The sequence below is a fragment of the Anabrus simplex genome, chromosome 5, assembly GCF_040414725.1.
Source record: "Anabrus simplex isolate iqAnaSimp1 chromosome 5, ASM4041472v1, whole genome shotgun sequence".
Lineage (NCBI taxonomy): Eukaryota > Metazoa > Arthropoda > Insecta > Orthoptera > Tettigoniidae > Anabrus > Anabrus simplex.
Window position 1 is genome coordinate 276,340,448 of NC_090269.1, and position 24,543 is coordinate 276,364,990.

At 40.4% G+C, this 24,543-nt stretch overlaps 1 protein-coding gene across 1 annotated transcript in view; it reads right to left on the reverse strand.

Annotated features, from left to right (window-relative positions):
* The window catches only part of unc-13-4A (BAI1 associated protein 3), an 824,271-nt gene extending 801,080 nt beyond the window's left edge, over positions 1–23,191 (reverse strand). The window contains exons 1-3 of the mRNA XM_067148123.2: positions 23,163–23,191; positions 22,792–22,963; positions 4,119–4,286 (exon numbers count right to left, since the gene is read on the reverse strand). Of these exons, the coding sequence (XP_067004224.1) occupies positions 4,119–4,286; positions 22,792–22,963; positions 23,163–23,191 (369 nt within the window). The remainder of the gene's footprint in view (positions 1–4,118; positions 4,287–22,791; positions 22,964–23,162) is intronic.
* Between the last annotated feature and the right edge of the window lie 1,352 nt (positions 23,192–24,543).

The window sequence follows — 24,543 nt, forward strand, 5'->3', positions numbered from 1 at the left end:
CCACGGCGAAACGGCTGGATAGATCTCGACCAAACCTCATATTTAAAGTATACTAATCAAGGGGGAGGTTTATATATATGTGCATATTATTTAAAAATCACTGAATAGACTGGGGGTTACAGGAAACCCACAACAGTTTTCTTCCATTTTCTCTTATACTATTGATTTTATGTAAATTCCGTGAACTACATGTGAAACATCCCTTCATTTTAAACAATTTTTGTTATGAACATAATTTCGCTTACTCTTCAAATGATGGAGAAAATTAGTACTTTCTGCGGGCTTCATGCTCTGTATTAGGTGACCAACAGCCCGACAATACCCCTGTGGGTGGGGGTGGTGGAATAACACCCACGGTATCCCCTTCTCGTCGTAAGAGGCGACTAAAAGGGGTCCCAGGGGCTCTGGTTTGGCGACCACGGGGCCCTTAGCTGATTCCTGGCTTGCTTCCACTTACTTGTGCCAGGCTACTCACTTTCATCTATCCTATCCGACGTGCCTTGGTCAACTCTCGTTCTTTTCCGACCCCAACAGTATTATAGCACTGGAGGTCTAGGGACTTTCTTTGGCCGATACCTTCATTTGTCGAAGTTTCAGACCCCTTCCATTTTTCCCTCTCATTAGTGTTATATAAAGGATGGTTGCCTAGTTGTACTTCCTCTTAAAACAATAATCATCATTACCACCACCACAGACCGGTTACCATGGCAACGTTTCTGGCCAGCTGGGAAGTACCTTAATACCATTTCCGTCAATATGCCTATAAACTCGTTGTTGTTCCTTGTGTAATGGCGAGAGAGACGTCAAAATGCCATTCTGCGGGATATTTGCGGAATACCCTTTTGCCTTTGCTGGCAGGACCTAGTGTATACAGTGTACTACTTTCATGACTCTTACTTCCACTCTATGAATTAGATAACCGGATTCTCCCTAGATTTCATTCACGTACAGCAAAATTGGTCTTGAAAACAGAGCGATTTAAATATACTTGTAATTTCATCTGAGAGCTCACATCTTTGTAACAGAATCACATTGTGCTGGAATAGCGAGCTCACTGGAATGTAATTTATTAATAAATTCTTATTGTTGGCGTTGACTATAAGCTGATTTTATTTTGTTGTTAACAATGTTTACAAGAACAATGGTAAAACTATGAACGGAAACCGTTTCTACTCGTCGCTGAATGATACGATTCAGTGAGTTCGAAAAGTTTTTGTGTTATATGGAGTTCATCTTTATTTTCAGCATAAGTATACTGGAAAGAATGGTTTAATTACGAATGTGAATAATGCATTTTATATTTATTTTCAGAATTGATGTCAACCGATTATGACGAAACTAGGAACCCCGTATCGAAATTCTATTTTCTCTTATATGAAAGAAAAAAATACACAACATACTTCATTTGAATTTCAAAGAGATATTTGCTGGGTAAATGGAAACTTTTTAACAATATTTACTCAAAGTGAATTCAATGCATTGGCTACCACTTAAGGCCACCACTCGACAAGAATATTATATAACTGAATGCACATGAATTGTATAGCTTAGCTGTATCCTTTACCGAAGCTCTGTGTGATACTTTGATCCTTTTGATGGAAATAACAAGTATAATTGAACAAACATCAGGGATATTTGACTTCATTCATGTGAAATAATTCAGCTCTGAAATTAAACGTTCCAAGGAATGTGGGTCTCTGAACGGATTTAAACAGTGATATAGCCCTACCGATAGAGTGGTGATTCACTGCAATATTTAAGTCTTCAAATGTTTATTATACGACGTATTTCACAAAGAAAACATGCAATACATATAAACATTTCACTGAAAACTGTTCGATACACAGAGAGCACATATTGAATAGGGATCAATGCAGGGGAATAGATGCAGCACGGAGAGCACGGCCGGCAGCACAATAATATTTTCACGCGCCGTTAACTAGTCACCACAGCACACGGACCCAATCAGTCGGTGGTATTCAGTACAGCTTGACAAGGGTTTTCAAACGTATATTATGGATTTGCAGTGTCTCCACATGCTCGTAAGACAAAAAAAAAGTTGTCATGACTTACAAAACGACTCCAATATTAGATTTATTCGAGTAATATTTCCAGTCAGACAGCAATGAATAAATCGCCTGTGACATATCCGATAAATATGGAGGATGTGGGGTAGCAATAAGAAAAAACAACATAATTATCTGCAATCAAGAATTGCCATGTAATATAAACCATTCATTGTCTAGGTACCCAAGATGTTACGTATGCCACTCATGTACAAGCATGTACCGATTGGCGCGCCCTCCCCTTGCGATCTAGTTTTTAAAAAATCCCTCAGGTTTTTGATATTTCTGAAAAACAACGGTCTGCTACTTGTCGTCACAAGTTGCTATCGTTCCAATGGAGCATACGTTGCCCTGCATGTGTTCTACAAAGTTTGGCTCACGTACAACTTAACTAACAGGAATATTTTTTGCGCGTATCCTAGCTATAGTCCATCACCTCATCATCGTCCAACCCAGCTCCTTATCCTGTGTCACTATACCAATGGCCCTTTTCAGAGCCACATAAGAAAATCAGTATGTGAAATCTATGAAGTATGCAACCTTGTCACATCCCAAGCAATTGGCGGTACAAAAAAATACCTGCGTAGGGTTCTAAACTTTGTACGCTCGAGGCTTGTCCACTATCATACTCCAACCGCGCCCCTGCCGAGTGATCGACTGTACTGAGTCTTGGTATGCGCCGGGCAGTTCCCAGCCTATACAACACCTGTCCCTCGTCTGCGTGTGCACCTTCTGTTGTACCGTACGTGTTCTCCATATCTGCGCTAGTTTTAAGGATCATTCGGGGTACCCATAGTGAATTAATAGAAGAGCTTAAGATACCTGCTGTATTCTAGACCTTAACAACACATCTTGTTATATTACCTCGGATTAGGAAAATGGACTGATGTTTTTCAGAACTGAAGTAAATGCGGCGGGTTGAACAGAACTATAGCCCTAGGGGAGAGCGGACCACCCGGTGTATATATCCGTGGTGGGCAGACGTTCTTCACGTATGGGTCGTGATCCGAACTATGGTTACTGTTGCTTTCGGGATGGATCACCGTTTATTTCCGAGAGAAAAGTATTAACGAAGAAAATAACACCATTCAGAGTGGGAACAGTGGAAAGGGACAATAAACCAGAACAATGTCATCCTTCTCAATGTAAAGCCCGCTTGAAGAAGACGAAAATATTGAGCTAGTAGAGGTTAAAGAAGTAATAATTGGGAATCTACAGAAAGGATGAAGGCTAGCCTCCACAGTTTTCAGTTGGTCTCAAAAAAGCTTTGCGTCGGTGTTTCCAAAAAGCAAAGTGATTCACTATGTTCATTTTGGACAAAACTGAAGAAAGAGAAACCTATTTCAGAACTAAGTTAAGAAAGTGGTTTAGACTTCCAACTTTTGTGAATCTAGGTTCTCTGAACTTTCGGTCATGAAAACTAAAATAATAGAAGATTATCTTCTTATATTCATAAATCTCAGCAATCATTTAACCCTGCGCACAGTAATGTTGTTAGCTCCAAAATTAATGGTACTGCGACACTTACGGGAGATGATATCTCACGATGTCATACGATTTTCCTTTTTCATCGTTCAACGGACCCTGTCGGTCAGCACATGTGTCCTACTCCACCGTCGTTTTGTTGTGGTAATATATTCCTGTTTACAATTCACAATCACATCCCCGAAAATTGACCTGAGCTGCTTGAAAGGGCAGACATGGCTCTGTCTTACTGATTACTAATGTGAAAACCACGAACCATTCCACATTAGAAATCACTAAGCATTCTTGCTACACCCTTTCCGCAGATATATTGTAGCACTGATGAAAACCGTCGAGTCTTTAGCGGTTTATTAATAGCAGGAGTGGTGGTCATAGTACAACCTAGGCTCTAGTTTACGTGCACAGAAAAATTCTGGGATACTGTTGATTAGATACTGTCTATCGATCATATTTTGAAAATTAAGAAAAATCATGATTATTTTTTAATTTGATTATCCTCATGTTTATATGAAATTGTAACACACATCCGGTGGACAATAATATATTAATGTGAGGAAATATTCCTACCTTCTCTTCGCTGGCGATGGCCAGGTACTTGCGATGTAGATCAGACGAAATGCCGAAAGCGTCTTGGGCGTATGAGTAGAGTTCTTCTTTGTAGTGTGCGTACTGACCAGTAGAAGCGCCCACTTTGTTGGCTACTGTGTACAGCACTTCCACGTATAGCTGGTCAATCTGAAAGAATGCATGTATCAAAATTAGTTGTCTCTAGCTGTTGCTTTCTACTGATATTTCTATGTTGGGAACTAATTTTATGTGCGTAACACTAAATGCTGCCTAATATAGGTGAAATTACTGAACCGGCAGGGTTAAATCAGCAAGATAATAGAGAAAGAATTGAACATTTTCAAAGAGCATACAATATTACTTGGAACAGATGCAATCAAAGAAATATATCACAAAAGGCAAAATTACGACATTATAACTATTATAATTGGTGGCAAATGGAATTTGGATGAATAAAGACATCCACATGACATCTATCAAGTTACAGAAAAAACACAGATACAATCAGGAAATTACGATTACAATTATTATATGGTCACTTAGTCTGCCTCTGTGGTGTAGTGGTTAGTGTGATTAGCTGCCACCCCAGGAGGCCCGGGTTCGATTCCCGGCTCTGCCACGAAATTTGAAAAGTGGTACGAGGGCTGAACCAGGGTCCACTCAGCCTCGGGAGGTCAAGTGAGTAGAGGGGCGTTCGATTCCCACCTCAGCCATCCTGGAAGTGGTTTTCCGTGGTTTCCCACTTCTCCTCCAGGAAAATGCTGGGATGGTACCTAACTTAAGGCCACGGCCGCTTCCTTCCCTCTTCCTTGTCTATCTCTTCGAATCTTCCCATCCTCCAGCAAGGCCACTGTTCAGAATAGCAGGTGAGGCAGCGTGGGTGAGGTACTGGTCATCATCCCCAGTTGTATCCCCCTACCCAGAGTATGAAGCTCTAGGACACTGCCCTTGAGGCGGTAGAGGTGGGATCCCTCGCTGAGTCCGTGGTAAAAACCGACCCTGGAGGGTAAACAGATGATGATGAAGAAGAATAAGTTAAAACAGAAGCAATTTATGCATCTGAAACTATTATAATTGGTGGCAAATCTCGAATGAATATGATCGAAAAATAAGAAAGAAAAATCCTCAGGGAAATCCTAGGAACAAAATGTGAAAATGGAATTTGGATGAAAAATCTATCGAGTCACAGAAAAAAAATCACAGATACAATCAGCAAACGACAATTTACAATTTTATGATCACTTATACAGAAGGGATAACAACAGGCTCATAAAGAAAATTTTGCACTTAGCTTTATTAAAGAAAAATCACAATAATTGGCTAAAAGAAATCAGTGAAGACCTGAATGAAATTGGCATTAATGAAGAAACTATTCAAGATAGAATAAAATTCAGAAATTTAATTCACAAACACAAATATTCTGTAAAGTGTACCAGACTAAATACAGGATGGACTGAATAACGTAAAAAGGAGCACAGTGATAGGATGAAGAGATATTGGGAAGAGAAGAAGAAAAAACAAAAAAGTGCTAATAGCATCAAATGTGCTCCTTAGTTGGGCAAAGCAAATAAGAAAATGCTGCATTAATAATATATTTCACTGTTGAGAAGAGGAAAAATGAGGTTTATCTTCTGTCACATTAGTTTAAGGGTTGCAAATTACGACACTGAGGTATTAGGTTACAGAGGCCTGCGGGAAGCATCAGTTACGGGTAGAGAGGTGACAATGAGGGCAGGGAGAGTGATAATCAAATTAATAGCCCCATGGAATTGTTGAGGCATGCGATAAGGAATTTGGCCAAGCTGCGTCGAAGATGCCAGAAACGACCAACAATTTAGAAGCGTTTGGAAAAGTCTGGAAGTGGAATGTGCAAGGGCCTTCATCGAGAATCTTCCACTAGCCTACAGAAACAGCGAAGCTGAAGCCTGCATGTTAGTTGTGGAAGTCAGGAGACAAGTAGCGAATCAGGAGCAAGACGTTCGGGAATGCATCGGACAGACAATCATGGCTACGCGGAATTCAGCGACGCATGTAAGTCGATTTTTGGGCTTAGCTGTGTTGTGGAGTGAACTGCCTCAGTGACGACACAGCGCTGGCGAGCTGGTGTTCGGCGCGTTGAGGACAAATTATCGAATACAAGCTACGTGAAGAGGAAAACTTGAAATAGAGTGTAGATGTAAATAACTATACACTCAACCGCATGAAATTTGACCGCTAGCTTAAGTCGAAGCAACCGCCACATTGGAGACCCGCCTATGAGGTAAACCAGTACAGTACTGGCCATGAAATGGAAACACACATAGGATCTGGTTTGTTGATATAACTGAAATCCGATTTCTAGATCGACGCATAACATATACAACAAAGAGTTCAGCTAATTGGTTCTAGAGGGTAAAGGAGGAGCTATCTATCCAATTAACCAATTAATAACATACCTGATTGCTAAGTGGAGGATATGCGACCTGCTGCGACATTGGGACTTAGTAGCTTAGTTGGTGGAGGTGCTTTATATGTTCGATATGGTATATACTCGAGTGGTTCAAATCCACCCACTGCTCACTAGTCTCTTTTTTATCGCTAACTAGAACAACTTGTAAGTACAGTAACTTTTCCGGAATATACTAATAATATCAACGAGGAACAATTAACGAAATTCCCTTATTTCGTTTCTTTCTCTGTATAGCTATACTTACGATGATATCTGGTCCATTAATAGCTTAGGTAAAATGGTAAGCGTAGAAAGAAGGTAAAATATCTCCTTTCATTTTTGTTATTACTTACTTGCGTTTAATGAGACACGTTATTTTATTGTTTAATGCACAAAACATGGCAGTTCATCGCTACGTTTGCCATAACATACATGGTCTAGTCTTTGATTCCAGTGCTCGAAGGTAATAGGCAGGTAAGGAGGATCGTTGTATTTCTATGGAATTATCTTGATATATTTGTGGGAAGGCGAGTGAATTAATATATCAGCCTACAAAACGGATGGATAGTATCAGATACTGTAGTTGTAAGTTAAGGTTCGAATCCCACTTTCTACTTTCCTCTATTGTGTGTTCAACATAATTATATTTGATATTACTAGCCGTTCCACGATGGCGTGAGGACTTGGCTAACTGACGTTTAATGGAATAAGAATATAGACTGCCGACGATATTTTTACAGCACCCGGAACATCTATTTTTACGTGGACTCCGAATCACCCTGCAAGCTTATCTAGTTATTCGTATGAAGGCCTTCAGCTTCGGTTACCGTTTGAATTCTCTGAGGAGCAGAAACCATGAGACGAGCAATATACACTTGCTCCTAGAGACAGCACCGACAAATACGAAACATTCCGAGATCTGGTGCTATTACTGTTGTTCATTGGAGCATAAGTGATAAAAACAAGCCTTTATGATTCACCGAACCTTCTCTGGACCATTTCTCTTCCACATGCGATTACTTGAAGCCGAAAATAAATTATGATAGTTGCACTGTTTCACTCAAATTCATAAAATTTGGCCGTCGCAGAACATGGTTGTTAAAGGTAAGTACACCATTACGTATGGAATGAAATGGCATATGGCTTTTAGTGCCGGGAGTGTCCGGAGACAAGTTCGGCTCACCAGGTAAAGTCTTTTGATTTGACTCTCGCAGATGACCTGATGATATTATAACACTATAACACTATAACACATATGATATGATGATGAAGACCACATACACACCCAGTCTCCGTGCCAGCGGACTTAACCAATGTTGGTTAAAATTCCCGACCCTGCTGGGAAACGAACCCGGGACCTCTGTGACAAAAGACCAGCACGCTAACCATTTAGCCACGGAGCCGGACACCACTACGTAAAACGCAGCGTACTAAGAAATGGAAAATCTTTAATTTAATTAAAAGAATTAAAACAGGACCAGTCTGGTATTCAAGCACGGATGTGCGGAACAGCAAGGGATAATCTTTTCCACGAAACCACGCGTGACCCTAAGTGATTGTAGATTCCTGAAGCGTAGTGTGAATCGAACCCACCTCTACTCAGTTGGCCTCCTGAGGCTGAGTGGACCCCGTCCCAGCCCTCATACCACTTTACAAGTTTCGTGGCAGAGCCGGGAACCGAACCCGGACCTCCGGGAGTGGCAGCTAATCACACTAACCACAACACCACAGAGGCGGACCGAATATCATCTCTACCGCCTAAAATTTCAGGATGAAAATCTCAATCGCGACTGGGAAAATGCTATTTTCTCGGATGAATCGTCGTTTTCCTCGGCGAACGACGGTTCAGTACGAGTATACAGTACGATTCAGCAGCCCCTTCCAATATCGTTTGCTGCAGCCCAACTAACGTGCGCTTGGTTATAGGGGTGCTATCCCCTTCAGGCGTACTGTATGATTTTAATGTTCAGTGGGCACATGATTTGCTCTATCACAGTAATCCTTTTTATCAGGCACTTCATTGTAACAAAACTTTTATGTACGAATGATAAAGGCTGGTGCAGGGTAGTTGTTAGTGTTATAATGATTAATTAAAAAGGAGTACAATCCCTGTGGGGTATTTTTTTTTGAAAAAGTGCGCATTTTCTGATGCAGAAAGGGAATTTTACGTTGTTAAAAGAAACAGAATGAAACAAATAGGTACTGAGTCCAAGAAGAAGTCATGGAACGATTTTGTTAATAACCTGGAAAGGCTAGACCAAGCAGCAGCAAAACCTTTCTGGACAGTAAAATTCTTAGAAAGGGAGGGGTAGAAGGAAATGAATAGTGTTTGGGTAAATTAAGTGAATTCATAGTATATTCCAGGGAATCATTGAACAGGTGGAAAGAACATTTTGAAAGTCTTCTCACAGTAAAAATAATCTTCCTGGTGACGTTGTGAACCACCAAGTCATGGGGAGGAGGACAATGAATGGTGAAATTATTACCGAGGAAATGGAAAGGATGGAAGATAAACTCCATTGTCATAAATCGGCAGGAATAGATGAAATTAGACTTGAAATTGTGAAATATAGTGGGAAGGCAGTGATAAAAAATTGCTTCATAGAATAATAAGATGAGTAAGGATTTTTTGTAAGGTACCTCCTGATTGGACGAAAGCGGTAACTGCATCTGTCTACAAGCAAGGGAACACGAAGGTAGCTCATTGATTATTACACCAGTCAAGGTGTTCACTGGGATTTTGGAAGGGAGGGTACGATCAAAGTTTGGGAGGAAGTTGGATGCACCAGGTAATTGAAAAATGCTATTAAAGGAATAGTCAATTATATCTATTATTCGCTGATCTAGAAAAGGCACGTGAAGGATTAACGTGGGTAGAGTTGTTCGCCGTTCGGGGGACTGTGGTGATAATTGAGTTGCAGTGAAAATTGATGGTGGAATGAATTTTTGGTTCAAGGTGCTTACAGGCGTTAGACAGGGTGTTATCTTTCAACGTTGTTCATAGATTACATGGGTCATCTGATGAAAGGTATTAGGAGGCAGGGAGGGATTCAGTTAGGTGAAAATATCAGAGTAGTTTGGCCTATGCTAACGACTTGGTCTTAATGGCAGATTGTGCCGAATGTCTGCAGTCTCTTATCTTGGAACTTGAAAATAGTTGCAATGAGTATGGTATGAACATTAACTTCTCCAAGACGATGCCTACTAGTTCAGCAGATGATGAAGACATCGAAGGAATATATGAAGAGGTATAAGATTTACTATAATATATAAAAGTTGACGAAAATCTAATTGTAATGAGAGACTTGAATACAGTGGTAGGCCAAGACAGTAAAGGTAATGCAGTAGGAGAATTCGGATTGGGACACAGGAATGAAAGAGGAAGTCGGCTGGTTGAAATCTGCGACGACAATAATTTAGTCCGTGCTTATACTTGGTTCAAATACCATAATAGACGACTGTATACGTGGACGGGACCGAAAGATATTGGAAGATATCAAATATACTTCACTATGGTTAGGCAGAAATCCAGAAACCAGGTGTTGTTTAGTCAGACTTTCCCAGGATCAGACATGGACCACGAATTGGTCATAACATACCATCTCTTGAAGTTGAAGAAATTTAAGAAAGGAAGGAATGTAAGGGAATGGAAAAGAAAAGAGTGTGAGGTAATTTTTGATGGAATACGTCGCACAAGGATTAAATGAAAGGGCTGAAGGAAACACATTAGAGGAAGAATAGACAGTAGTGAATAATGAGATCAGTAAGGCTGTAAAGTTTAAGAAGAAAAGAAAGATCAACTAATAATAATCAATGGATAACTCAGGAGATACTGGACCTGATTGATGAACGACGTAAGTACATGGATGGAAAAAATGAGGAGGGCAGAAAAGAATACAGGCGATTAAAGACTGAAGTGGACAGAAAGTGCAGGACAGCTAAGGAAGAATGACAAAGGTAAATGCAAGAACGTTGAAGGTTGGATGCTGCATACAGGAAAATCAAGGAATCCTTTGGAGAAAGGAAAACTAGATGTATGAATATAAAGAGCTCAGATGGGAAGCCACTTCCAGGGAAAGAAGACAAAGCAGAAAGATGGCAGGAGCATATACAACAGTTGTATCAAGGTAAAGATGTAGATAATTTGGTTCTGGAACATGAAGAGGCTGTTGATGCTGATGAAATGGGAGACCCAATTTTGAGGTCAGAATTCGTAAGAGCTTTGAGAGACCTAGATAGGAATAATGCACCTGGAATTGATGACATACTCCCAGAATTACTGACTGCCTTAGGAGAACCAGCATTGATAGATTATTCCATTTATCGTGTAAGATGTATGATACAGGAGAAGTGCCCTTCAAATTTCGGCAGAATGTTGTGATGCCTATTCCTAAGCAAGCCCGTGTTGACAAGTGTGGAAACTACCGCACCATTAGTTTAGTATCTCACGCCTGAAAAATTTCGACACGTATTATTTACAGAAGAATGGGAACAGAAGCTGAAACTGAATTAGAAGGAAAACAATTTGGCATGAGAGGGAATGTACTACCACGCGAAAGAAACCTGACTTTACGTCTGATATTAGAGGACTGAATTAAGAACAAGCCTACGTACATGGCGTTCGTAGATCTAGAAAATGTATTCGATAACGTTGATTGGGCCAAGCTGTTTCAGATTCTGAAGGTGATCGGGATCAGATACGAACGAAGAACTATCTACAATCCGTATAAAAATCAGAATGCAGTGATAAGAATGGAGAGCTTTGAAAAAGCAGCAGCAATCTAGAAAAGAGTGAGGCAAGGCTCCATTCCCCAGTGTCCATTCAATGCTTGTACAGAACAGGCGGTAAAGTAAATCAAAGAAGAATTAGAAAAGGGAATCACAATCGAAGAAGAGGAAATCAAAACCCTGAGATTTGTCGATGATATTGTTATTTTATCTTAGTCTGCAGAAGATCTGGATAAATTGCTCAATGGTATGGTCTTAGGGGAAAGAGCACAAGGTGAAAATAAGTAAATCCTAAACAAAAGTATTGAAGTTCAGTCGAACGAAGCGAGATTATGCAGGAAAAATTAGGTTAGGAAATGAACTCTTAGAGGAGGTAGATGGATATTGTAACTTGGGTAGTAAAGTAACTAATGATGGCAGAAGTAAGGATGACATAATATGCGGACGAGCACAAACAAGGAAGGCCTGTCTTAGGAAAAGAAATTTGCTCACTTCGAACATTGATAAATGTACTAGAACTATGTCTTAGAGACTTTCGTCTGGTGCGTGGCATTGTATGGTAGTGAAACATGGACGATACCTTGTTCAGAAAGAAAGAGAATAGAAGCTCTTGAAATGTGGTGTTACAGAAGAATGCTGAAGGTAAGATGGATAGATCGAATTACGAATGAAGAGATGCTGAATTGAATTGATGAGAGGAGATCGATTTGGCTAAATTTGACGAGAAGAAGAGATAGAATGATAGGACACATGTTCAGACACCCAGAACTTTTTCAGTTGGTTTTTGAGGAAGTGTAGATGGTAAGAACGCTAGGGCTAGACTAAGGTACGAATATGAAAAGCAAGTCTGAGCAGATTTAGGCTGTAGTAGTTGCGGAGAAATGAAAAGATTATCACAGGATACGGTGGCATGGAGAGCTGCATCAAACCAGTCTATGAACCGATGGTGCAAAACAGAATGTGTATTCCCCAAGGATGGTAGTATAAGTGAGACTGAATCAAGGTGCAGTAAAGCTAATCCAGTGAGCTCGCAGTTGCGATCTACAGTATTCTATAAGAAAGAAGTCAGCTCCCGGACGAAACCATTTTGATATTCGTCTGTTTTCAGATCAGCTTTGCTTTGCAGGAGTCAAAGCTGGGTGGATTCAGAATATCTTTTCGTAGGTTAGAAGTAACTCTCATTAGCGAGAATGATTGCTGGTACAAACTGGTGGGAACAATGACAGTAGGTTACTCGGAATAAGGAGATGAAATATAAGTTAGGAATTAACTCGATGGATGAAGCTATCCGCATACAACGGCTTCGGTGGTGGGGTCATATGAGGCGAAGGAAGGTTACGTAAGAGAACTAGAGGGAGACCAATTCGACGATGGTTACACTTAGTTTCTAACGATTTGGAGATAAGATGTATAGAAATAATCGAGGTTACAGGGATAGTTACAAACAGAGGATTTTAGCGGCGGTTAGTTAATTTACAGAGTCTTACAAACCGAACGCTGAAAGGCATAGCATTCTATAAAGAAGATGCACATATTATTATTATTATTATTATTATTATTATTATTATTATTATTATTATTATTATTATTATTATTATTATTATTACTTCATGTGGCTATTACTAACTTGGTAGAACCCTTGTAAGAAAGACAGCTCTGCTGAGGGTGGGTAGCGTCTGCTGAACGAAGTGAGCTGCATGGTAATATCCTAGAGTTAAACATTAACGATGGAAGTCCGACGACCTGGCCGAGAATCGAAATCAGGTCCCAAAAATCCTAAGTTCAAGATCCTGACAAGTCAGCCACGGAGCTATGCTTCCGTGTGGTAATAAATGGCGTATGGCTTTTAGTGCCGGGAGATCCCAGGACGGGTTCGGCTCGCCAAGTGCAGGTCTTTTGATCTGACATCCGTAGGCGACCTGCGCGTCGTGATGAGGATGAAATGATGATGAATACAACACATACACCCAGCCCCCGCCAGGGAAATTAACCATTGATGGTTTAAATTCCCGACCCTACCGGGAATCGAACCCGGGACCCCTACGACCAAAGGCCAGCACGCTATCCATTTCGCCGTGGAGCCGGATTTCCGTCTGGTGACAATATACGTCAAAAAAGCGCGACATGAAATAAGGAATTCTCTAAACGGTGTAAGCTGCTCAGAAAGGAAGGGTTGTAGAGCTATGCAGAGACTACGCCTCTGTTGATAAATACATTTGTGAATATCGCAGGTTTACCTTCATCACCAGTGATACGCAGTCAGAATGACAAGCTGGAGTTTCCGCTTTAAGCTCCCTCCCGTGGAAGTAACAAACAAAACAATACCCTCCGCTGTCGCTGTCGAAGAGAGGACGAACTCCTACATACCACCAAGTTTAGAATATGTTGGCTGAATTTTTGAGTGTAAAAGGTTTTATAGTCTAGGGAGAGGTGCAAGGACTGTTTACAGATAGTAGTGGGTCGGGTGTACCCATTATACTACTCAAAGTAGGAATGACAGAGAATAGAGATCATAGATTCAACTATTCATTTCGAGACGAACAATAGTCAGCGCGATGAGGCAGATATCGACGGAAAGCCATTTACGAATCTACAATTTATCATTATTCTATAGGAAATATACATCTCGAAACATTTTCACCATTTCTGTATGAATTAAGACTTAGAAGGTGGACTGCTTTATTCAATTGCTATTACAGTCTCATAAACTCGTTAAATGATTTTAAATTGCGACGATTAGTTTGCCGGTATTTATTCTTCGCGTTGAGGCCTTCGATTCACAGGGTTCCGGCTTCGATTCGCGGCTGGGTCGCCTCTGATTAATTCTTTTGGCCCGAGGACTGGGTGTTTGTGTTTGTCCCAACACTTTCCTCTTCATATTTCTACAACACACTACACTACCAACCACCACAGAAGCACGCAATAGTGATTACATCCCTCCATATAGGGTTGGCGTCAGGAAGAGCATCCGGCGGTAAAATAGGGCCAAATCCACATGTGCGACGCAGTTCGCACCCGCGACCCCACAAGTGTGGGGAAAAAGCAGTATAAGAAGAAGCAGAAGAAATTTACCTGTTTTTTCTCATAAGTAGAGGAAAGTTACGAACGAACGACTGCATAGAATGTACCAGGAGTTACGAACGAGACGACTTCAGAAAATGAACTCGAGAAGTGATCGACGAGGTTAGTTCACATCTATAAAATGCTTATGGAGAATAAGAAATTCCTCTACAGTGATGTTCTTAGTTTCATTGTCCCGTCTTAATCTCTTTCTGCTTCTCTGTATTATTTCCTATATTCACATGCCCCTTTGTTAGTTGGAGTGGATTTATAATTTTAGGCAATTAATTTTAGTTTCGTTACTTCATTTTATATCGTTTTGCGATAGTTTTGTGCAGTTTTTAAAATCTTGTTGCATTTCGTTGATGACAATTACATGCTCCTTTTAACAATAGCTGTGGGTGGGAGTGGAAAAATAAATGCTCTCTATCGTAAGAGGCGACTGAAAGAAGACCAGGGACTCTGAATTATGGAACGTGTGTTGGTGAACACGGTTCTCCTAGATCAGTCTGGCACTGCTTCCATTTACTTCAGTTAGGCTCCTCTGCTTAATTTTTCGTACCGGATCTCGTTTGATCAACAATATTGTTCTTTTCCGACCCATACGATATTAGGTTTCCGAGGCCTACGGAGTCATTAATTTTCATGACCTTCGTGGGTCTTGTACTTCTTTACCAATACCTTCACTTTTCTAACTGTTGGACCTATTCTAATTTTTCATCTGGTACATATTAATAGAGGATGGTTGCCCAGTTGTACTTCCTCTTGAAACAATAATCACCATCACCACCACAAATGCTAATGTTTTATGTTCACTTTGCTTTAACACAGACCTGAAATGAGGGAACTTAAATAAATAAATAAATAAATAAATAAATAAATAAATAAATAAATAAATAAATAGGAAAGAAGCGAAACGTAACTTCCTCAGAATGATCACTGAAATCTGTCATCGTACTGATTTGCACACTAGTCAATTTTTGTGTCCAAGTCCCTCATTTAATATCTATTGGCACGAATTCCAAATCATAGATAAATTATAACATAGAATGTGGAAATCTGTTGTAGGAATGTGATTACTTTCTAGGAAGGGGTGTAGAGAGAAGTATTACGTAAAGAGAAGAGGTTGCCAAGATAAATTACACTTCCTGTATATATGAAGGACAATCTCTGAACTAATGGAGCTTGTGACATTAATAATAATCCTTTCTTTACGACCTCCTCAGCACAGAATAATGATGTAATGGACAATAGCAGGAAAACAGAGAGGATCATTGCGTCGCTTTCTCCGTATGAAAAATGGGCCTGTCTCACAGCTATATGATCTAATGGCATAAACCGCAAATAAAGAGGGAGAATATCGTGGCCCACGCAGATGTGTGACCAGTATGAAACACTCCATATTACACTAGCAATATTTTAATAATATTTTTAGTGATGAAAACAATTTTCAGCGAAGCCTTTTGTTATTTTGGCGTTTCTTGCGTTAGAATTCGGACAAATTTTATTTACTTTCTGGAAGAATGGGTGTTATACGGAGTAAAATTGCTAACCTCGACCGGGCGAGTTGGCCGTGCGCGTAGAGGCGCGCTACTGTGAGCTTGCATCCGGGAGATAGTAGGTTCGAATCCCACTATCGGCAGCCCTGAAAATGGTTTTCCGTGGTTTCCCATTTTCACACCAGGCAAATGCTGGGGCTGTACCTTAATTAAGGCCACGGCCGCTTCCTTCCAACTCCTAAGCCTTTCCTATCCCATCGTCGCCATAAGACCTATCTGTGTCGGTGCGACGTAAAGCCCCTAGCAAAAAAAAAATTCTCTACTTCGGGGACTAGGCGTTGGTGATCGTGTCGATGCACATCTTCATTGATTTGCATACAACACGTGAGACTGCCAACCACCACAGAAACAGAAAACAGCGAATACATCCTTCTACGTAGGGTCAGCGTCAGAAAGGGCACCTGGTGGTAAAACTACTGACTTGTTATTTCTCACCAGATATTTGAAACCTGGAACATATGTCTGTGTAGGTTATTCTCCATCTATTTCAGTTGGTTAATTTTCCGATAATCATCAAGGAGCTGCAGCATTTGGTTATAAATTGTTGATGTGTCAAGGAATGCAAATGGGTTCAGAAATTTTCATGAAGCAAAGTAGAATTTGCTGTCTATGTCAGCTTTAATTGTTAAAAGTGCTTGATAAATAGGGTGTACCTGTGACTTTATAATATAATGTAAACTGGTTAATAAATTTTCAAGAACTGAAGTAAATTTATATGCCACCCTTAAAACTGAAAGGCTTAAGCAATACCTGATGGTCCAACAACCACTTAAGATCTAGTTTTATGCAACCCGCCGCGTTTACTACAATTCCGAAATACATCGGTCCCTCTCACCAAACCGGGGCAATATCAAGAGATGTGTGATTACGGGCTAAAAGATAGCAAAAATCGTGAGCGCCACTATTAATTCAATATGGATAGGCCTACCCTGAACGAATCCGTAAAACGAGCACAGATACGAAGAATACGTACCTTACAACGGGAGGTGTACACACAGTTCAGGAGCAGGCGTGTATAGGTTGGGAAGTGTGCGTTGCAGGTCACGCCTCGCAATAGCTCACTTGGTAGGGGCGCGGACAGAGATGTGATATCGGACAGTGATCGTGGGTACGGAGGTTGTGGGGTGTGGCAGGGCTGCATACTTAATAGTTTCTACAGACTTACTCGTTATTTTCCCTGAAAAGGGCCGTTAGTATCTTGGCATATTGTATGAAGCTGGATTGGAAGGGGATGAGCAAGTGAATGTCGGTAGCTAGGACACAGGCAACCAGTTAGTTACATCGTACGTATTCCAAACTTCTTAAGAACACGGGCAGGGCAAAGTGTGCCCCACTGGAACGATAACAACATGCGATGGCAGGTAGGTGCTAACATTTTCCAGACTCTGGAGATGTCACTCTAACACACTTCAGCACCTTTACAAGAGGAGCACACACAGACCAGGAACAGATATCGTATAGGCTGGAAACTTCTCGCTGCATATCAAGCCTCACAATCGCTCACTTGATAGGGGCGTGGTCAGAGATGTGACAGTAGACAGTACTCCAGGGTACGAATGTTAGAATCCCACGCAATTGGCTAGATGTGGCAGGGTTGCATACTTCACACTTTCCAAATACTGATTTTTTTATTGCTTACTGAGAATAATACAAAAAGGAAAGAGAGGATAAAGCGTAGGATTCCGGAGGGTATAGTGGTTTTAATAAAGGAAGGAATTAGTGAGTTAATTGATGACATTGAAAATAAGATGCAAGAGGTGGATTGGATCAGGTTTAATCCGGGAAGAGAAAGAGAGAGAAGAAATGCTTGGCTTTCCTATATAATCATCCTAAGGGTTAGCCGTACACTTCTGAAACATAAAAATGTTATTAAAATTAAAAATATTAAAAATATTATTGGAATTTTAAGTGTCATTGGTAGGAAATATGAGGAAGAAGGGATGTTGTTATGTGACTGGAATGCTAGAATAGGTTACTTATGTCCAACATATAGCGAAGAGGGGAGGATGATGATGATGAGGGAAGTGAGGCGTAGTGAAGATATAAAAGGAATACTTATGGGTTAAAATTGCTAGAATTATGTGCGGCAGATAACCTACATGTTTTGAACGGCTGGTGGGATGGGGATAGGGAAGGGAAACTGGCCTACATTCCTTCTAACAAGGGAACTGTCCATACTGTCATATCGAAATCGACTATTAAATTTGATAGAGATGATGAGGGGTCCATAAGAAAGCAATGCGCAAAAATTCACCTGCCATTGCGATCGGCAAGGCCCTGAAATCGATATGGAAATGTCTAATAGAATTTCACGCGTTAGCGTATAGCTCGACGTGGACATCCCTGGTGACCAGCTGAAGCGACCGGGTTACCTTGAGCTTTCTGCGCTAGCCATTTGACACATATTCCTTTGAAAGAGCAGTCATGAATCCGGATAATGTTCTAGAGTATGCTTTACGTTATTTCCGTGAAAAGGTTTCTCCTCTTCCCGTGAAATAATTTCGGAAAAAAGGGAGATCGGTCGACAGTGATAGAACTAATTGAAAATCATCCCATGGTTGCCAGCAACATCTTGGAATCGTATCTGGAGAGAAATAGTGACAGTGAAAGTGGTAGTGGAAGCAGCGACACCTCATATGCATTATCTGAAAGAAGGAAGCACACCATTGCCAGGAACAAGATGTGTTACGGATCCGATTTTGAGCCCCGAGTCCGATTCCCGTCAATCCAGTGAAGAGACACCGCAGTCACCTAGCAAATCTACTAGTTCATTATATGCTTCCAGTCCACAGAAGAAAATGAAAAAACCTGTAGATCTTGCGTTCGAGAGAAAAGTTGAAAATTTGTGGTTAAATAAGGGGGTAAGAAGCGGCTTTCATTAACCACAGTTCGCAAAAGTTGTCGCAAGGGGACGTCACTACGACAACAGTACAGATGGAAGAACCAATTAAAATATACATCAATAAGCCCCAATGAACACAGGAAATTGATGCATACAGAATTATTTTCTCGATTTACAGAAGCAAGAAGACTGAAGCGGAATGTATGCGATGAATACCTGCGACTGTGGGCCTTGGAAATTTCAAGAGATATTTCAATGGGGCGAATTTATTTCGGCACATGTGCTAGTTGGTTGAGTCGTTTTAAGAAAAATTACAGGATAAAAAGTAGAAAAAATACGAAATTTGTATCCCGTACGTATCTGCAAGAAGAAGACGAAAATGATAAATTTACAAAGAAATTTGTGGAAGAAGCTACAGGGCGATTTTTAGACTACACCACTTATTCAATATACAATATTGATCAGAGTGGTTTCGTGCGCGAAATGAAAGCGAAAAAGATTCTATCATTTGTTGGTGAGAAACATACAGAAACAGTTGCTCAATCAGTTAGTGCATTCACCTATTCGTACACAATTATGCCTACAATTAGTATGGCCGGTACTCTTTTCCCGAAATTATTCACTGTACTACAGGAGGCAACTGGAACTTTCGGTCTGAGAGTTTCCAAAGAAATGTTTCATGCCAGAAATATAATTGTAACAGCCAAAAAATCAGGGAAAATGGGGAAAAAGTAATTAAAGTATTGGTTTAAAAACTCCTTCCCATTTGTGGAAGAGAAGTGTTTGCTACTGCCAGATTCCTGGACTACTTATATTGATAAGATCTGTCTTAAAGACGTTCCTTCAGGCATCAGTATAGAAATTATCCAGATTTCTTCCGGCACTACAGGGAAAATACAGCCCTTGGACAAGTATTTCATCCGGCACTGGAAGGCTTTGCATCGTCGCTTAACAGACATTTTGCTGACTTGTGAAAACTTTCACTTTGATGTTTATCAGAGAAACATACTGAAAATGCACTCCTTCATTCATTTTCAATTTTCTTCCCCACGGTTCAAGAACATGATTAAATATTCGTGGCTTGCAACCAATTATACAATGGAGAAACCTCGCGAGTTCGAAGTGCCTGTGAAATATTGCCTTCAAATAAGTAAAGAAAAATATGAAGAACAATTTGGTCTCAAAGTTCATATTCGTAGTGCACGGTGCAAAAAGTATTTGTGTTTTTATCATGCGATTAACGCACCTCATTTATGTTTCACATTCGTTCCGTAACACTAAAGTGACCTTGGCGCGTGGCAGTCTGCCAGTTCGTTCTCTCTCTTTCTCTTCAGCACAACTGCAGCTCCTGTCCTCTGTGCGCCGCGCGAGCCAGCAAGAAGCAAGTGTTGTCCAATAAGCTGTTTGTAACACGGACTTTGTACCAAGATTTCGAAACCATCCAGTTCGAAATGGCAGCTAAATTTTTGTACATCGCTATTTTTTGGGGTTTCCTCATGGTTTCTGAAAAATTTTATTGTCGATTTCGATATGACTATGGACAGTTCCCTTGTCAGGGGGGGGGAGGGAGTGTAACAGACTTGGTAGTTAGTTCGGACGCTATATTGGATAGAATAAAGGGGTTTAAAACAGGGGACTGGATTGAATCCCATCATGCCCCGGTATATATTAAGCTGGGAAGAAGAGGGAGAGAGGAAGAGGAAGGAGGGAAAAGGAGGGGTATAGAGAAGGGTAGAAAGTATATTAAATATAAGTGGTCAGAGGAAGTAAAATTGGAATTAGACATTCTTATAGAAAATGACTTGCAAATTATTAAGTTAGGATGGGAGGTAGCTTTAAGTGAGGATAATGTGAATAGAGCGGTGGAGTTAATTGAATATCCAATAAAGAGGGTAGCTGAGATAGCCAATTTTAAGAAGAAAAAGACGGGTGGTATAATAAAGAGTACCAGGAAATTAGGAAAGCATGGAGGGAGTGCAAAAAGAGATGATTTTTGTAGTTTGTGGAAAGAATATGAGAATAACATTGCAGAGAGAAATTATGGCTGAGGGAGCAAGCAGAGGCAATAAATAGGGAGTGTAGAATGAAGCAATCTGAAAGGGTGTGGAAGTGAATAAAATTAGCAAGGCGGCAAGAGGTTTGACAAACCGAAAATTGACTATGATTAATGTGGGGAGTAATTTCGCAAATTAATAGGAGGGAGGGATAGGTTGAGAGAAACAAGGGGGAGGTCATACAACGGGGAGTAGATATACGGATTTATGAGCTGGATAAAGAGATATCAGGAGAGGAGGTAATGGACGTGATAGGGAAACTGAGGACCAGATAAGCAGGAGGAAGAAATGGAATTAATAATTTATTTTGGAAATAAATAAGGATATATAGACAGATGGTGGAGGTTATAGTAAAATTGTTCAACAAGATTTTCGAGTGCGATAGATTTCCTAAAGAGTGGCAAATTGGGATTATTTGCCCAATATACGAGAAAGGAGATATGAATCTGCGGAATAATTACAGAGGAATAACTTTACAGGACTTCTTAAGCAAGATCTATGTGGTTATATTAGCGAACAGGCTGAGGAACTGTGCTGAAGAGCCGTCGATACTGACAATTTTCCAGTGTGGTTTTAGAAAGAGCAGAAGGACGTCAGATAATATAAGGATAGTTAAGATGATCTTGGAGAAATATCTGAATAGGGAAGGAGGTGAAGTATATATAGCTGCCACTGATTTCGAAAAAGCTTGTGGCACAGTGAGTAGAAGCGCGTTAGTTGCAAAATTAGGAAGGGTGGGGGTTTCAGGAAAGATGATCTGTGCGATTGAGTCCATATATGATAAAGTTTACTGTTGTATTACATTGGAATGAGGTATAGTAAGCGACCTGATTGAATGTAAGATTGGATTGAATCAGGGTTGTAAACTATCACCGATTTTATTTTTATTATTCATGAATGATATTTTTCAATGATATTGGGGAGGAGTGCGGATAGATGGTATTGCCCGGTTTTAGGCGATCAAGATATCCTAGGATTGATTTTTGCTGACGATGTGCTATTGATGACTGTCAGGGTGGGGTTTACAAAGAAGTTTAAATGCAGTCACAGAGTATCCGAATAAATGGTCCCTGAAAATAAACAGTAATAAGACGAAGGTGATGGTAGGCCGAAAAAACAGATCGAGCAAAAGAAAAGCAGGAAATAGGTGGTTCAGGGGGAGATGATTGGGGAAGCAGTAAAGTGAAATATGTGGGAGTTATTGTAAACAAAAAAGGGGGATGGGAAGCTCATATCAAGAGGGCGAAATTGAAATAAGGTAAGATTAAATGAGACATATAGGGCACTGAGGCTCAGCAAGCATACGGGAAGGAGGTGCGTTGAATCAACGGACGGTCTTATATAGCGGCAGAGACACGCGCATAACAGTGAGGCAGGTCAGGGCATGGAACATGCAGCCTGGTAGAGAATCAGTGAAATATGTTATTGCCAGGTTTGCCAGATTTATTGCTTATTGCTTTTCGTATCTCTTTTCGTTTAACGAATTCATTCGGAGTACCCATAATGAATGAATAGTGGTGCTTACGATTCCTGCTCTCTAATAGCCCGTAACCACACATCTAGTTTATTACCTCGGATTAGGGAGAGGGTCCGATATATTTCAGAACTGAAGTAAACGCGGTGGGCTCCACAAAACTAGTGCGGGTGGAATACCCGGTAATTAAGTAAAAATTAACTTTTACAAAGGCCTGGAATTTGAGAAATTATGACAGTATGTCGTTATGGCGTAAATGCGTAAGTCGTAAATATGTGTAGAACAATTTGTTATACGTTTTTGATTTTGTTCTGTAATTTGTCACTCTTTTCCAGTATGAAACTGCTATTTCTAAAACTTGTAGGCTTGGGTTGGATAAGATTAATCTACATTTGTGTCGACCCCAGATCATTGGAAAAGCGGCCAGAAAAGAAGAAGAAGAAAAGGAAAAGATTCAGGGACATATATCTTGGCAGTTTCAACATTGGTGAGGTAGAATATTACATCTCTCCTTAATTTAGAACCTACCTCCTTTTTTGGGATCCTGTACTCAGTGGGCTTGATGCCTAAGGTATGCTCATTTGGAGGATCCTCCTCGGATCTGTCTTCCACCTCCTGCATGGCCATCAACCTCCTGTTCTGTTGCTTCCAGGAGAGGGCGGTGAAGCTCTCGAAGAAGGAGCCATCCGTCTCTTGAACCCTGAAAGAAATATGTTTTTCTGTCGAGTTACACGTTGTTATTAAAGCAAAATTAGTAAAATGAATTACACATTAAAATTATTTTACGTCTGCCTACATTTGTTAGGTATTTATATTAATATTCTGGTTGTATAATTATAACAATACAGTGAGTAACAACATTTAATTCTTATACAAGCACTGCAACGACGTAGTATTGCCAGTCGTAACGATCCAAGACTCCAAGCATGTGCTATAGAGAGTAAGTAGCTGCAATAACCTGGGTGACAATCTCTTCCTCCGATTCAACTGGAGTCTGCCCACCTGTGTAGTGTAACAGTCAGCACCATTTACTGCCGTCCTCGGGGGCACGGGTCCGATTTTCGGCACTGCAAGGAATTTAACATTGGCAGGAAGGCTGGTATGTGGTTACATATGAACGTCTACATGCAGCACACCTTCATTGGGAGTGCAGAAGTGTGCCTAAGAAGAACTGCACCACATCACGAGGATGACAAGAAATTTGCCTAGCATAGTGTTCTTCGGTTGAGATAGCCCCGGATTCGATTTGCGGATGGATCGGCGAGCTGAATATCAAACAATTAATCCTCTGAGCTCGGGGTTGAGGTTTGGATTGTACTTACATTTCATTTATGTGCCGGTAAACCTACCAACACGAGTCTGGGTTATTTCACAACCTTACATTACCACCGTTCTGAGTCCGGATCGAACCCATCAACATGGAGTCAGAAATTTAGCGCTCTACTCTCTGAGCCTGGTTGACATAAATAAAACTGAGACTTCGGCGAGAGACAGATGCCAAAATACTGCATGTATCACAGAATAGCAATTATACAAATCTTCATTTACATACAAAAATCACACTATCAATTAGAGAAACACTCAATAGTTAATACATCCCTCTATTTGGGGTTGGCGTCGGGAAACTGAACCATATCCACATGAAGTTCTGGTCCAACAGATTAAGTAAAACATGGGAAGAAGAAGGTTAAGAATAAACCATCATGTTCGTATTTAACTAGGCCGAATATTGAATAATAAGAGGTTTGACGATGGGCGGGGCCTGATAACCGAGTGGTAGAGCTATATTCATTATCTTTTCGCGAATATGGCTGCGGTTTGAATCTAGGACCGTGCATGTCGGACTTTTAAAATGAAAAGTCACGTACCAGTTGTTCTGATTCCATGTAAGAGAGGATGTCCTATGTGTATGATAACGATACATAGTCTTTTAAAACTACGAATTAGTCTTTTATATCAGAAAGTTTACTATTCCTGCAAGTCACTGCACTTCTTAATCTCTAAAATTCTCTCTGGATTGTAGCTTTTAAGTACATAATAGCAGAGGGTGAACGTAAACATGTAGATACATTTTAGTCTACTTAGATCTGTGATGCTAGTTTCCTTATTTTGTGATCTAGATAATTTTGTACTTTAAAACTCAGTTTTCTCTTCAGCGAGATCTCAGACATGATGCAAGAAATGTAAGAAAACTTGTTAGAGATTCAAGCAGAGATGAGAACGGCAATAAAAATCAACGAGCGAGCGAGGAATGCTACAGACTGGAGTCTGATGAAGATG